Source organism: Parasteatoda tepidariorum, chromosome 10 (genome assembly GCF_982258835.1).
Source record: "Parasteatoda tepidariorum strain Cologne lab strain chromosome 10, Ptep-v5.0, whole genome shotgun sequence".
NCBI lineage: Eukaryota > Metazoa > Arthropoda > Arachnida > Araneae > Theridiidae > Parasteatoda > Parasteatoda tepidariorum.
The window spans coordinates 92,508,285-92,525,395 of NC_141764.1; the positions used below are offsets into that span (position 1 = coordinate 92,508,285).

A 17,111-nucleotide genomic window follows, 5' to 3' on the forward strand; every position below is an offset into this window, starting at 1 on the left:
ACTCTTCATTTTATTATTGTAGGTAGATGAATATACATTTTTATTCGAATTTAAGAATATTTTTAGCGGTACACATAATATCATTACTATATCAATTTGTTGAAATATATATGTTAATATATTATTATATCAATTTGTTGAAATATATTTGTTAATGTATTATTATATCAATTTGTTAAAATATATTTGTTAATATATTATTATATCAATTTGTTAAAATATATTTGTTAATATATTATTATATCAATTTGTTAAAATATATTTGTTAATATATTATTATATCAATTTGTTAAAATATATTTGTTAATGTATTATTATATCAATTTGTTAAAATAAAATTATATATATACGCATTCAGACGTGAGTATTAAAACAAAGAAAGAAGCCGCATAAAAGCTGAGTTACATCATCAATATTTCAGTGCTAATATTGCACTTTCGATAGTTTCTGACGTTTGTAACCACGCCAAATTAAGCTTAAAAAGCTGATACTACCCACGAATTAAAAAAATAAACTTGTTTCCACCTACAACGTTTTACGAAGTATTGATCCGATAACAAAAAAATAATGAATTTCTCTTAAAAGCCTTTCGTTGTTTGTAAATTAAAGTGACAAATTGAAGTGAACACAAAATACATCTTTTATTCATTTGTGAGAGTCTGACAACACAAATTAAATAATACAAAAGGGAAAGAATAAATTGATAACGAACGCTCTCTTCGAGTATGTCGTAGGCGAAATAGGCAATTATATTCTCATTGTGAATAACTCACTCATTCTTTTTAACTGAGTTAAGCGTGCGGAGTTCTCAAATACAGCAGGTTTCTTCAAGCTTTATGTCATCAGAATTGAGAGACATTTTTTAGAAATATGAATCGAAACGCGAAGTTCACGCTCATTGGTGTGATCGTAATTGTATGTATAACACATTTTTTTATTTATTTTTTATTTATGTAGGTAATATTTGATTTTATAATCTGTATTATCGCACGCTAAGTACCGTTTTATTTGCTTAGTTTTAACTAATTCGTAATTATAAAATAAAAATAAAATTTATCGTTGATTTAAAATTATTTAGTTTTATAAAAACACAGGTTGAAAAATCCGCCTACATTAAAAATTTCATTATATTTTGTAAAATGTAATTACGCCTAAACATGTAATTATATTTTGGGAATAACTCTTAAGCTTGATGACTCAATATTTTTTGATTTCGAATTATGGTGGGATTTGAAATACTGTTATCAATAACTATCCAAGTGGCACCTAGCGGTAGATATTAGAACTAAACATCCGTGACAACAAAATATTATTATTTTCAAAACTGGTTATGAGCTATTGAGTTTAAGAAGTTTATAAATGATTTGTTTCCTTTGTTCGGTATTTATAACATAGTTATTTAAAAATAAGTAAAAATTTTTAGCTAATATTATTCTATTTCGATTAGAAATTTTTCTTTCTTTTTAAAACTAATTTGTTTTCAACAGTACTGTCATAGTATAGTTTAATTCGCAATATTAATTAAATAACTTACAAAAATTTTATGAGTCATTATTATGCCATTAACTTATTAATGGACGAAAAATATTAACAGAATTAGTATTATTAAAGACAGAAAACGTGGTTTTACTCCGTCCATGTGAACAAACGGAAAATTTTTACGAACGCAATTACCTTATTTATTCAGCAAATAATTAATGAACTTGAATATTTTTTTATTTCATCTTATAACCAAAGTTACTTAAGAATTTAGTTACCAAATTTTGATGTGGTGACTATTTGTAAAACTTTACAAAGTTCAAATTAAAAAGAAAATATTTTTGATCCTTATAATTTAAAATTGCTCAAAAGAAATTTCAATGAATAAAATGAAATAAAGAGTATTTAAGAATATTAATTGGTTTCTAAATGAATACGGAAATAGTGTTTATATAATTTTTCGCAGGTTAGCATAGAGGAATTAAAGTCCTTATACTGTCTAAAATAGATCTTAAATAGTAAAATTAAATCAAACAGATATATTATACTTGTTATTATTATTAATTTTTTTATTAAAACAGTTCCAACGGTATAAGGTGTTCCTCAAAAACTGCCCTTAATATCTATTTTTAGAATCTTTATCAAAATTGAAAATAAAAAGTATACACATTGTTAACAAATACTAGTTGGGGGTCGCAATTAAATATTTAAACCATGAAAAAACAATAACGATATTGAATTCTGACAAATCACTGTACAGGAAAGAGAATATATAATAAATAATAAAACAGGTTCGATTTCGAGAGGAGTTAAAAGAGGATTATTCGAAACACCTTCAAGTTTCAATTAAACCTGTTTTGATATTAGTTACATTTGTCTTGCTGTGCAGTGATTTGTCGAATTATTTTATGGTTTAAATATTAATTTACGGAAGTCCGATATGTAAGCATTTTTTGCTTTCTATTTTTGATAAGGATTATAAAAAATGCATATTAAGGGCGGTCCTAACACCGGGATATACCCGTGTTTATGTAGCAAAAGCGTCAAGGTAGACTTTACAATCTACCTGGGGTTGTTTCTTTCATCTCTATAAACAAAGGTATTTATTATGAAATTTCATAAATAAAAATAAGAAGTGGAAGATAAAAATAGTTTTTTATAGAATGAGAACATGCTAAAAGATATTTACCAGAATATTTCGAGTACATGAATTAAAATTAAAATTGTTATCTAAAAACGATAAAGATCGCCTTATTCTCTGGAATGTTTCAAATGTTATTTGGTAAATAACTAAAACATAAATATTCGCATAATTGCGTCTCTTTCAAATAAGGTACAATCAAAATATTTTATTATGTAGTTATGTAAATTATATTTATTGAAATATTTGCGTAGTTACTATTGAGTTATATTTTAATTTATCGTTGATAATCCTCCACAAAAGACCTTTTAGCTTATTTAGGTAAAGGTAGTAGACCCGGTAGTGATTTATAGAAGTTTACAGGAAGAAACTTTTCCGCCAACCTTACCGTTGGTTTCGGTATCAATTTTTCTTTTACGGATGTAATTGATCTAATTTATGATATCTTTTAATCTAATGTTTTTTCAGCACCTTCAATAGTAGAACAGGTAGAAAAAAATCTGTTTTCATATTTGCAATTAGTTCACAAAATGCGGATAAAATTGGTTTATTTCAGGAATAGAACCAAAAAAAAAAAAATAATAATAATAATAATAGTAAAATGTATTGAAGAGTTTAAATATTTCTAACTGACTTAATTAATGCTATTGACTCTTAATCTGAATTGGTACTTAAGATCTTTGTCACTGTCTTAATTGCATCACAGCGAGAAATAGGTCTGTTAGAAATATTCTAAAATAATTAGAATATGGAATATTTAAGAATATAGAAAAATATTTAGTTTTACTATGTAGTCTGTAATTTCATTTTCTGATATTCCAACATGTCCAGGAAACCGGGATAACAGAATTCTAAATCCTTTATCATGGAGATCTAAAAACAATTTTCCTATTCATATTATTTCTTATTTCACGATTTATATCTTGAAATATAAATTGTGAAATGGAGTTCGATGATACTGTTTTTCAAAGCTTCTAATCAGGTTCTAGAATCTGAATATATCATCCAATTCCCGATGATTTTGCTAAATAGAGGGCAAAACATTCAGACGAAAATAGTGCACTTCCATAGTGGGGTGTATAGTAGTTAGTTGAATACAACTTCAACAAAGAACATCAAATATTTCTGAAATAGAAATACCCTTAAATAAGATGTTAATAAATAATTTACATATACTTACCATAATAACTTTTAAATTTTTTTTATGACAAAGATTTTCGTACTTTTTTCAGTAGTATCAATAATATTTTATTTACGTTGTACTAGAGCTGCGCAATGGGCTACTGGCGACGATCTGGAAAACATCCCAGAGGATGATTCGAAGACACTCCATCACTTTTATCTTCAGGAGAGGGGATAGTAGTCCGATAATGTGCGCTCGATGTCTAGCAATTTACGGTAGACCAGTTTAACGAGGGCCAATACAGCACACCTTCGGTCCCTTCACAGGCTGTGCAAAAGTGGTCACCCAGCGGCTTACTGACCTCCCTGAATGCTTGACTTCGTGTCTCACAATTAGTCCACTGTTAATTTTTTATATATACATATGAGAATCCCATTACATGATTTTTCTGTCCAATAAGAATACACTAATAACATTGAAAACGGTTTTAAGCTGCTATTTTTTTTATGTTATATAGAGACATAATTAAACAATTTTCACTATTTTAATTTAGGGATTTTTTGTTGTCCTGGTGTATCTTCTGGGGCGGCATTTTTCTGAGTCCGATCCAAATCTTCCAGACACCTGCGTGAATTTGGATGGCAAGAAAAGGTGCTACGCAGCTGATCCTACTCCTTACAGAAATTATGGCACTAAAGCATCTTATCCTGCTGTATACAAAGATTATACAACATTTTATGATTTAGAAGGTTAGTTATCTTGTTTTTTTTTAAATTTTAAAATACGATAAGTTCTTCTAACAGTTAAAATCTGAAAAAAAAATTAACGTTTTTATTAAGCTTATATTTCTCAGGAACTGTTAGACTGAATTCTTTTTAATTTAAAATTTTATCGTTCAAAAGTGTTTACGCGATTTTTATTACCGCACTAAACAAAACAAACAAAAAAAACAAAAAAATGACAAAATAATAAATGACTGAACAGACGAAATCCGTATTAAAAAATTTGTGTACGTACGGTTAAGTAGAAATTAAAATACTTTTAAAACAAAATTTGCATTGCTTTCTCTTCCTATAAATGAAAACGCAAATGTAAGTGTTCCCGAAGGCAGCGGGGTCAGTGCTTGACCGTTAAGTAGTGAGTTCGTGTAGGAGAATCTAAAGAGGAAATCTCACAGCAGGGAATCCGTGAAAGATTTTTATTTCATTCCTTTAATATGTTTCTAAGATATCAATATCATAGATTCTGCTCAATGGTATTGAATGCAGCAGAATTAACGTGGAGTCGCGAAGTGGTGACCTCGTGAAGGCGGAAGACAAGGTGGAACGGCGAAGAGGAGAGTTCGTGGTGGCCAACTGGTCGCCTCAGGCGGCTAGTAAGTAATAAAAGTTAAAATTTTTAAAAGAGCCGCGAAGGCGTAGGGGATAGAGCTTTCGACTTCCAATGAGGTAAACCGGGTTCGAATCCCAGTGATGGCTGGTAGATACGAATCTGCATCTGGGTTGCATCGACCATAGTGCTGACGTGTAATATCCTCAGTAGACGGATCATGGGCTAGAGTCCCCTTGCCGTCAAGCTAACCGGGTGATGTTTTCGTGGTTTTCCTCACCATGTAAAACAAATAGTACCATCGAAAAATTTTCAACGAAGGCAAATTTCTTCTAATACTTGAACCAAAAGTTCCCTTGTCTTCTGGATTGGGTTCAAAATTACAAGGCTACGGAGTTGAACATTAGTAAGTCGTTGAACAGCCGACCAAAAATTGGGTCGGCTGTTCAACGACGGTTATAAAATGAAAAAATAAAAAAATTTTAAAAATATAAGCTCGCGTTTTATGAACAGGTACAAATATATACAAGTAGTAAAGAGTACAAGTAGTAAAAATAAAGTTAAATGGAGTGAACGGACAAAATTATTAGAAATTAATTAACTATAAATACCTTTAAGATAGTGACTACCATTATTTAGAATGTCAAAAATCCCAAAAATGGATATATTTACTCAGACAAAAAAAGTTTTTTCCGACTTAATTACCTAGACTATCTTTTGCGCTAATTAACAAGCATATTAGCCATTAGAAGCATTAAGATTTCTATCTTTATTATCTTCTTTTATTTACTTATTTTTACAGACTACACAGAATAAATAAATATGATGAACTTTAGTAACAATTAAAAAAATAAATAATCCAAGTGGTGTGTAATATTTTTCCAAATTTCTGAAACAAATGTATTTTGAAAGGAATGATCGTAATTTTCATGCATATAAAATAGGATTTGTTTTTCTACAATATAAAAATATCTTTATTATTTTATGATTATTTAATTTCAGTATAATTGATAATTTATGAATGGTTTTTGAGGTGAGAAGTGTTATATTATTAAAGCTAACAGGAAGTATTATAAAAAGCAACTATTATATCACGTTAGTTTATTTTATATTTCAACATTACAACGTTTTATTTATCCATTCTCAATCCTGCCGATTTTGAGCAACGACGTCACTTCAAAGATAACTCGAATTCGTAATAGGTTTCGAGTTATTATATTTTAATTTTTATTTTGTATTTTTTTATTTTTTTTATCTCTCTCTCTAGTAAGGGTATCAGATAGTTTTTCAAGTAGGCTAGAAAAACGTCATTTGATTACGTATTTGACGAAATTGGAAATATTTGTTTTTCGACTATGTATTCAAGGAAACTGAAAGATTTGATTTATAAAAGTCTGGATAGTGACCACTGAGAATTATTTATGAGCTGATCTGATTACTTTATTAGGCTGAACCACGACATACAATCATCATGAATCGCATGATCAATGATTTTTTTTTTCTTCTCGAACCTGTCAAAATTATAGGGACAACGACTCTTTGCCTTGCGCCTGTATACATTTTTGGTTAAATGTAAATACAATAAAATGATTATGATTAAGCATGTAAAACTCAGCACTATTTAGGTAGTTTTCTTGAAAATTACCCTAAGTGCAAGGCCGTTATATGGTGAAAATTGGAGAATCGTATGAAAATTTGGCCTCAAAAGTTTTTAAACACATTATGGCAACCTCAAACAACTGGACTTGTCAACTATTCCTTGACGCTTTTGTAACAGGGTGTCATTTATATGTTTTTAACATCTATAATTTTTACAACTGTTTTATTTATGATTTAAATTATTTTCAAATATTTCTTTGTCATATTGTTCATTTGAATCCTTCACATAGTTTACCTTTAAATTTTACTTTATCTAGTTATTATTAATTTTACTAGTTTAAAATGTTCTCATGTTGACATGCTCTTAACAAATCAAATGATAAGATAAAGAACTTTTAACTTATTTTGTTTCGCTGTAGTAGAAAATCGTTTGCACGAAGCTATATTTATTTTTCTTTCATCAATTTCTTTAAAGGCGAACAGAAAGTCATACTTGGTACAAATTTCAGATATCATTTTTATTAATTGTTAAATGATTATTGTTGTTAATAACTATTATTATTATTAATAAGAAAGTAGCAAAAAGGAGGCTGCACAACGTCGTTTCAAGAGTTGACGATTTTGATGTACGTTCACTCTGGAAGCTTGACATTCATTTGGCGAGCACTTAGATGTGAACTGGCTCTCTCCATAGGGTTGATGGTTTTTTCTTAACTTGCAACATAGTATAGCGTCGCTTTCTCATTTTCTCTTACACGTATTTAACTAACCAGCTTTTATATATCTTTCTGACAAAAGAAGAAATGGGCATTTCACCTGACACAGAAAAACATTTTTAAAGCTCTTTGAAAAGAAAAGAATCAAAGGGAGAACGCTACAAATCTCACAATTAAAAAAAAAAGAGAAAAAAAATTTCTTGACTCCAAAGCACTAATTTAAAATTTTACTGCGATTAATTTTTTTCTTTTCGTAGAAAAGGTCCAAGTGTATAAAAAACGAAAATTTACAAAGCAATAAATTTAAAATTGATTCAAAAATTAAACTAAGTTAAACGTAAATAAAAAAAAATATCATTCTACTGTTCTAATCTTCTATCAAAGAAATTTTTTTTAATAAGTACATTTTACACATTTTAAATTTGCAAATTGCAAGAAATTAAATTACCGGCAGACTAAATATTTTTTTAATGACTAAGGATTGCAATAATTTTTCACAGTGACATTTTAAATAATTGTTTCGCATTAATAAGCCTTAAATAAAAGTAATTAAAAGAAATAAATATAAAATTAAACCTTTCAAGTGTAAAAATGTAGTAATGATGATAAATTTTCGCTCCCACATTTTAAATAATAACATCTAAGTCTAATTGTTTTTGCTAAAACGATACATCGTTAAAAATAAACTATAAATAATAAATAAATAAACAAGAAATAGTTATTTTGCCGCAATAAATTTTTAGTGACATTTCCACTGAGCTAAAAAAAATGCTAAAAAAAAAAATGCAATTCGAAGGGAAAGACATCCGTCCCTACGATCGTTCGATATCTACGATAACATCAGAGCTAATGCAGTTGCAGAAAATTCTTTAGTCGTTGGATATAATTTCAACTTCTTCACTCTTTCATCCCGTAACGGGTACTTCACATTTCAAAACCAAACATGGTCTTATCTTTAACCGCAACGGACTCATCTGTCAACTCCAAAACAGTTCCGAAAATGCTGCCTACATTTTTAATCGAACTCGTTCTGCCAACCTTTGATATTTTAATTAAGAGTTGTTGAACAGCCGACCCAATCTTCAATTTAACGACTACCAATATTCAATTTCGTAGCCTTGTAATTTTGAACCTAATCCAGGAGACAATAGAACTCTTGGATCAAGTAATGGGAGAAATTTGTTTCCGTGGAGGACTTTTTGTAGGAACTAACCCGCATTTGCTTTACATGGAGAAGAAAAACATGACTTCCTACGGTTGGCCTGACGGCAAGGGCACTCTAAGCCAGGGGTCGGCAACCTGTTAATCCTTAAGGGCGCAATACTAAATTTGAAAATCACTGAGGGCGCATATTTTACAGATAATCAACAGGTATAAATAGGCATTAAAAAAACAGATTTTTTATAACTTTATTTTGTTGATGTCATACATAATGATACATATAATTCAGTGTGAAACTTGGGTGTCCATATTTTCAGCTAATTTCTTATAATTGGGGATATATTTAGAGTTCCCGGTCCTTAAAGAATTATCTAAATGTGACTCATTAAGTTTTGTTCGGTATTTTGATTTCAAATATTGCATATTTGAGAACAAAGACTCGCAATTGTATGTTGTTGCACAATATGAATAAATTTTTAGCTCACATTTCCTTAAAATAGGATACTTATTTTCATCGACTAAGTTCTAAAACATTTTATCATTACTATGCGCTTTTAAAATAATATCACTTTGCAAGTTTATTATTTCTAATTCTAGGTCTTCCATATTATGCAGCTCGAAATACACTGAAACTATTTCAAGGACATCATCTTCAGTAACATTGAATGGATTTACGAAAAATCTTAGAACGGGTTCTAATGCTGCAAAATCTTCAAATCTAGAAGAAAACTCTTCTATAAGCTTATATATAATTTCTAAATATGATGTAGCAGTAAAATTTTCATTATTCAAATTTAAACTCTTAACAGTATATTTTATATTTGGGAAATGTTATAATGATATTTTCAATAGATGGGATTTCAACAACACTAACTTGCATTTGAATGCATTTACTGCACTAATCATGTCAGCGATATGCTGTTTTTTTCCCTGTATTTTTAAATTTAATTCATTCAACTTTGCCGTTATATCTGTCAGAAATCCGAGGTAGATTAGCCAATCCTTATTTTCTAATTGCTCGTAAAATTCGCCTCTTGATGCAATAAATTCCTTTATTTGTGGCAAAAGCATGATAAACCGCTCAAGTATTTTACCTCTGCTCAGCCACCTCACTTCAGTATGTAAAAGAAGATCTGTGAACTGAACGTCCTCCTCTTCTAAAAGTAATTTATCGTAAAATTCACCTCTTGATGCAATAAATTCCTTTATTTGTGGCAAAAGCATGATAAACCGCTCAAGTATTTTACCTCTGCTCAGCCACCTCACTTCAGTATGTAAAAGAAGATCTGTGAACTGAACGTCCTCCTCTTCTAAAAGTAATTTATCGTAAAATTCGCCTCTTGATGCAATAAATTCCTTTATTTGTGGCAAAAGCATGATAAACCGCTCAAGTATTTTACCTCTGCTCAGCCACCTCACTTCAGTATGTAAAAGAAGATCTGTGAACTGAACGTCCTCCTCTTCTAAAAGTAATTTATCGTAAAATTCGCCTCTTGATGCAATAAATTCCTTTATTTGTGGCAAAAGCATGATAAACCGCTCAAGTATTTTACCTCTGCTCAGCCACCTCACTTCAGTATGTAAAAGAAGATCAGTGAACTGAACGTCCTCATCTTCTAAAAGTAATTTATCGTAAAATTCGCCTCTTGATGCAATAAATTCCTTTATTTGTGGCAAAAGCATGATAAACCGCTCAAGTATTTTACCTCTGCTCAGCCACCTCACTTCAGTATGTAAAAGAAGATCAGTGAACTGAACGTCCTCATCTTCTAAAAGTAATTTAAACAATCTGTGTTGCATAGCTCCCGATCTTATGGAATTAATAATTTTTGTTACTATCGTAAATACATGTTGAAAACCGATTGTTTTTGCGCATAACATTTCCTGATGTATGAGGCAATGATAAGAAATAAATTTCGGGAATAAGGAATCCTGTCTACATAAGGCAATAAATCCTTTTTTCTTACCAGTCATCGCTGGTGCCCCGTCTGTTGTAATTGACGATAACTTTTGTACAGGTAATTTTACATCTGTTATATACTTTTTAAAAGTAGAAAAGATATCTTCTCCTCTGGTGCTTCCTTTTAATGGCAGAACTTCAAGGAATTCTTCTTTTGTTGTAAAATCAGAAAATACCATCTTCACGCAAATTGCTAATTGTGATATATTTGTCACGTCTGTCGATTCATCCATCTGTAGCGAAAAGAAAATACAATTTTCCATATCATTTGCTGATTCTGCCTCCAAATTCTCCGCAATTACTTCAATTCTTCTAGTAAGAGTTTGTGCTGATAATTGCAACGTGTTTATAGCTGAAACTATTTCCTTTTTATTTTTAAGTTCTTCAAAAAGTGAATCAGCAGCTTCTAACATGGCTTCTTTCACTAATTCTCCATCTGTAAATGGTTTTTAATTCTTAGCTAGCAAATGCGATATTTTATATGACGCGATCGTTGCTGCTTTATGTTGTTGCAGTGGTTTAGTAAAAAAACTTTGCTGGTTAGTCATTGAAGATTTTAAGGAAACATTTTTTTTTCTTCTACTTTCAGAGTTCATTGGATAGTCACTATCAAAATTGGTATGAACGGTCTTAAAATGTCGTTCAATATTACTTTTCTTGGGAATCGCAACACTATTATTACACAACAAATAAATACACTTCCCTTTGTAATCAACGAAACAATATAGATGCTCCCATTCATCGTTAAAATAATATGTTCTTTTCTTTTACATTTATCCATGAAGGATGTTAAAACACAAAAAACTAGAACTATAACAACTCTATTTTAAAAAGAAACACAACGTTATTAAACTTAACAACGTTTATTATTTAAAACATAACGAAAGCATAGCAAAGAAGCATTATACCAAAGATAAACAAACAGAAGCTCAAACATAAAAGCAAACTGAAACTAAAACGACAAGTTACAGTACAGTCACAGTTAACCTAGCTGATGCGTCAGAAACTACATCAGTGGCGAAACTAGATCACCCATCCAAACTAAACTGCTGTTTGTAGAAAATGCAACACCATGAAAGAATCATCAGAATCAAATGAAATTTAATGCAGAAACGACTTGTACTGATACAAATAAATGATGAAATTTTCAAAACAAAAGAAACAAATTAAGCGTCCGAAATCAGTATTTGGTGCAGCCACCACGCGCTGCAATAAGTGCTGCTATACGACGTGGCATGGAGTCAAACAGATGTTGAATATCTGCTTGAGGAAGAGAATTCCATATCGCTTGTATGCGCAACCAAAGTTCGTCTTTGGAAACTGCAGGACGCGGATCACGAGTGAGACGCCGACCAACCATATCCCACACGTGCTCAATAGGCGACATATCCGGCGAATAAGCAGGCCAAGGAAGAAGTTGCATGCGTTGTGCTGAACAGAAGTCTCTAACAGTCCGCGCAACATGTGGGCGTGCATTATCCTGCTGAAAGATAGCTCCAGGGATGCCTTGAAGGAAAGGAACGACTTCGGGCTGTAGCACTTCACGGACGTATCTGTTGCTATTGAGATTACCCTCAATTCGTATCAAATTGGATCGTCCATGATACGAAATCGCACCCCAGACCATAACTCCGGGTGTTCGACCACTATGTCGTTCAATAATACACTCAGGAAGGCAGCGTTGACCGGCATAACGTCTAACACGAACACGGCCATCATGGGTCCACAAATTGAAGCGTGATTCATCTGAAAAGACAACTTGGTGCCAATCAGCTCGCCAGTCTCTGTGCTCAAGAGCCCACTGCCGACGCAGCCGTCGATGATCCGCCGTGAGGGGAATCCTGTATAATGGCACCCTTGCACGCAATCCACGGCTTCAGCAGACGACGACGAATTGACGAAGCCGACAATTGTACACCTGTAGCAGTAGACCAATGTGCTGCCAGCTGCCTGGAGGAAGCTGTGCGATCATTCACCGCCATGCGGAGCAGGTGTCGATCATCGCGCTCTGACGTCGCCTTCTGTCGTCCAGTGCCTGTTTTTCGAGTTGTTCGGTGCTCGTCGGTCCACTGCTTCCAAACTCGCATCACTGTGGAACTGTTCCGCTGCATACGAGCTGCTATTGCGCGATAGGAAAATCCTCCTTCTCGAAGGCCGATTATCCTCCCTCGTTCAAACTCCGTAAGTTGCTTGAATTTCTTATTCTTCCGTCGTGGAGGCATACTCAGGTCTCACTAAACGTTTGCCACTAACAAATAATCATAGACTATTTTCAACGTCCCGCTACAGCACTTTATTTATACGCTTTCAGCATCAATTCAGAGGGCGCTGCGCGCGCCACGCACGCGCGATGGCTCTGAAACTTTATTAATTTGCATAATATCCTATAATTGACATTTGCTGCGAATTTCATTTGATTCTGATGATTCCTTCATGGTGTTGCATTTTCTACAAACAGCAGTTTAGATCACTGTTTAACTTAGGATCCAGTTCATCGCTTTCAACAAAGGGGTTTGAAAGAAAAAAATTATTTCGGATTACTTGGTAGTTTTAAATGCACGGTCTACGCGTGGTCTATTCGAAATACGATCACACACTAACAAAAAATACGTGCGTGTTATTAGATATGCTCAAGGTTAGCAAACTGCTAATCTGTGCACAATCCTAAACTCAACGGATTACTTGCTGTACATCGCCGTTTGACAAGAATAAGTAAATCGCTCTGGCTATCATACATTTACATTAGTCCAGCGAGGGCGCATTAAAAATTGATCGGGGGCGCCGCGTTGCCTACCCCTGCTCTAAGCCATGATCCGTCCCATGACCAGCCATTTGATGTTAGCCTAATTTTTAGAACTCTTGCAGGATCAGGGCTGGCTCGATGCTGAGGATGTCAATAATTCAAGAATTTTTTTCAATAATTGTTTTATATTTTTTTTCTTCATAAAAATGCTGTTTTATAAAAAAAAAAATTAGAATTAAATATATTTTCTATAACTTATGAGTAAAATATGCTTGTGAAGTTTCTAGGCACCACACTTCTGTAGATTCTTTTCTAAAATTTGTGCAGAAAAATTTAATGAATAGAAAATGTGAAATAATAATTTTAGGTAATATATTTTTGAATTCAGAAATACAAGCCGTAACTTCTTAAGCAATCTTTTCTATTCATTTGAACGTTGGTTAAGATGAGAAGCTTTTTAATTATATACAATGTAAGGGGCCTGCACTAGAAAACGAAGAGCTAAAAAAATAAGGTATATTATGAGAATGAAGGCATTTGTTTAGGATCGAGCATTTCTATAACACCAGAAGGTCCTACGTCAGTGATGAAGAACTTTTTGAATAATTAAAAAAAAAAAAAAAAAAAAAAAAACTAAGATTCGGCATTGGAACTTAGAAAAATTTGTTTAAAATTCATGCAGCAGCCTATGACAATGGCAGGTCTTATGAGGGCAGTGTTTTCCACATTCCTATTCATATTAATCAAAATTAAAAAATAAGATTTTCCTGTGACTATCAAAACGGGGCTTTTAACCTAATTTTTTTTAAAAACTTTTTAAATACCTTTTCTCGTTTTAAGTCTGAATATATTTAGAATGAATACATTTCAGATGGACTGAATTCTTAACCAAGAATTTACTAGACAAATGGCTCTTTAAACAATACAAGGCATTTCGTATACTAATAGAAGCATACACTGATAAAAGGTAAAGTGTACACTGATGGTAGCAGGGGAAATAGTGGTGTTTCTGAAAGTGGCATGCATATTGAAACACCTGATGATATGAGACCAATTGATCTTGAGATCAGAAATTCCAGCGACTGCTCTGTCTTTAGGTCAGAACTTGTAGTAATCTATAAGAGACTTAAATATATTGATATATCCACTGAATTTATTTTAAAGGAAATTTTGGATTTTATCAGACAATCGTGCCTTTACATAGCATATTTCTCAATGGATAACTGAGGGGATAGGACAAGCCAGAATATTCTAGATCTTGTGGTTCGGCTTTCTCATGGGCAATCTATGTACTTTCAATGGGTCCCCTCCTATGTTGGTTTGATCGGTAGTAAAATTGTCGATAGTCTGACTAACTTTGCTCACGTCCTGCATGGCTATGCCAGCTTAACTTTCACAGAAATCTCGTAATAATTCCTAATATATAAGCTAAGCTACACCATCTGGGATTAGAAACAATAACAACTTCTAAGGGCTCCGAGCCTGACATATCATTCAACGATAATGAAAAATTTGAAAATAAAATTAAAAATAATTATAATAGAACTAAATGGTTAAAGTTGTTCATTCTTAAAAAAAAGTTGGAAAGCTTAAATAACAAAACACATTCAAGAAATCGGAGAAAATCTAAGAGACCCATTTTCATCTAGTAAATTGTTGTGCTCAAAGTCTCGCAAAGTATTACTATGTTGGTGGGAGGATTTTTCGTAAGAACTCAAGATTTTCAGTCGAGATTCACCAATCGACAAAACAACTATGGAAATTGTTAAATTTTTACAACAAAATAATTTGCCTGAGCTTTATCCAATCGGTTTGACTGTTTTAAAAGTTATTATAACTAAGCCAATATATCTTACGTCAGCAGAGAAGATTTTCTCAAGATTAAAACTTGCTCTTTGTAGGGCCGGCCCTGTACAGGATCCTCTAAATCTTTTGTTTCACTGTTCCTTTTCAAATTCGACTCTAACAACAAATTATATCTTAACTTTTGAAGGCAAATGTGACTTCGAAAGCTGGCAAAATATTATTTTTTCAAGTTACTTATTATAGTTTTACTTTGGGCTTTTTACTAATTAAAAGGATATTTGTCCATTTTGACCCTTAGAATTAGCATTTTTACTTTAAAAAAATCAGCCATTTGACATGCATTCTGCATTCCCTTTAAGCTATCTTGTTTTTAGAAGAATGGTGATTTTGCAATGTCACCAAGAACAACTGTTAATTCTTAGAAAATTATATTGTAATTACTTTTAAAATTGACATCTAGCATACTAAAAAAAAAAAATCTCGATCGAACTTAACAAAAACTTTACAATTTTTCAAATCGTTACATATGTCTTTATTGTAGGTTGTGTTCCAAAAGTATTCTACCTCTTAAGCAGACATGCAACTAGATATCCTGATAAAGAATACATCTTGTACATAAATGAACATTTACCAAGTTTGAAAGAAAAGATCATTGCTGCGTATGAAAAAGGAGAAGGTAATATTACATTTATGGTATTATTATTAGACGGTAACATTACAGAACGTACTAAAATAAAAATATTGTTAATGGGAAATAAGTTTTTATTACTTTAAATCAGGGGTCACTAAAGTGCCCCTGGGGGTCGATACAGCATAATTAGAGGAATATTCGGTCTAGGAGGTCGATGCTATTCAATCACAAAGATTTTGAAAATTCAGCAATGATTGGAAACTACGCTTTTGAAATATTGAAAATATGGATATCGCATAATGGATTATCGCTCCTCTTTCGCTATTGAAAATATCTACAGTCATTTGAAAAATGAACTAATTCATTGAATTAGTAGTAGACCTTGAAGCAAAGATGCTTTTCATAATTTTACTATGAGTAAATTTTGGACAAATTTAATGACCACGCAAAAATATCCAAAATTTTTTAGGGTGGCATTTTCTCTTTTTAAATAACATACTCAAGCTCATATATAGTTGAATATGGCTTCATTTTGATTCTATTGTAACAAAGCAGAGAAATATATTAAATGCTGAGCAATTTAATACTGAAACTAACAAATTTCGAAATAATCATTGCTTATCTAGAAGGCAGTCATAAAGCACATCTTTCTCATTAATTTATGCGAAAAATTTGTCTTGCTAAAATAGAATAAATCCTGTAAAAAATCAGCAAGTTTTTTTTAAGAGTGGGATGAGGGGGGTCGAAAAGAGAATTGTAAAAATTTTTGATACTCGTATGAACAAAAAAGTTTGGAGAATCCTGCTTTAAAAGAATGGGTTTATATTTTCTCACATAGTGGCATGTCTGAAATCAATTTCAAAATCAGTTTTTTAAAAAAATTGAATACAGCATATGTATTTCCGATTATATAATTTAAAAAAGACCCGACAACTTTAATTACTATTTTATTTCCCTACATCTAGATAAATTTCCATTATTATTTCCTTTCTTTTTATTAAAAGTACTTGTCAGCATCCAATTATAAATAAATGAAAGTCATGAAGTCTATTGGTTTGCATATTTCGTAAATTGAAGTGATAGTGATTTAATCTTAGAAAAATTTATACAATTTTCAAAATCTTTTTTAAGTAATCGTTTATTAGGCAGATGAGTTTTGACAATGTAGATGTTTTAGTGACTTTTTTTTTCTTTCTTAAACTTTTCGAAGGTCAACTATTCGGTGGCAATATTTAGATCATTAGGATATTCTACTAAAATCCCTCACTTTTTATTTTAATTTCAGATGAAACTAGATATTGTGCTATTAAAAATGATCTCATGCCAAACTGAAGGAAAAATATACCGCAATTTACCACATTTAACTAATATGGCAGTATTAGTTAAATGTTCTTATATAGCTATAAATGTTAATTGATTCTTA

At 31.6% G+C, this 17,111-nt stretch overlaps 1 protein-coding gene across 3 annotated transcripts in view; it reads left to right on the forward strand.

The window, feature by feature from the left end:
- Positions 1 to 17,111, forward strand: part of LOC107451713 (multiple inositol polyphosphate phosphatase 1) — a 38,317-nt gene that overhangs the window by 13,734 nt on the left and 7,472 nt on the right. For 2 of the 3 annotated variants that reach the window (XM_043053750.3, XM_071184270.2), the window contains exons 2-3: positions 4,297 to 4,492; positions 15,599 to 15,733. In XM_043053750.3, coding sequence (XP_042909684.2) covers positions 4,297 to 4,492; positions 15,599 to 15,733 — 331 coding nt within the window. Of the gene's footprint in view, positions 1 to 760; positions 916 to 4,296; positions 4,493 to 15,598; positions 15,734 to 17,111 lie in introns of those variants that run through there. The other variant, XM_043053745.3, reaches the window with a different exon arrangement.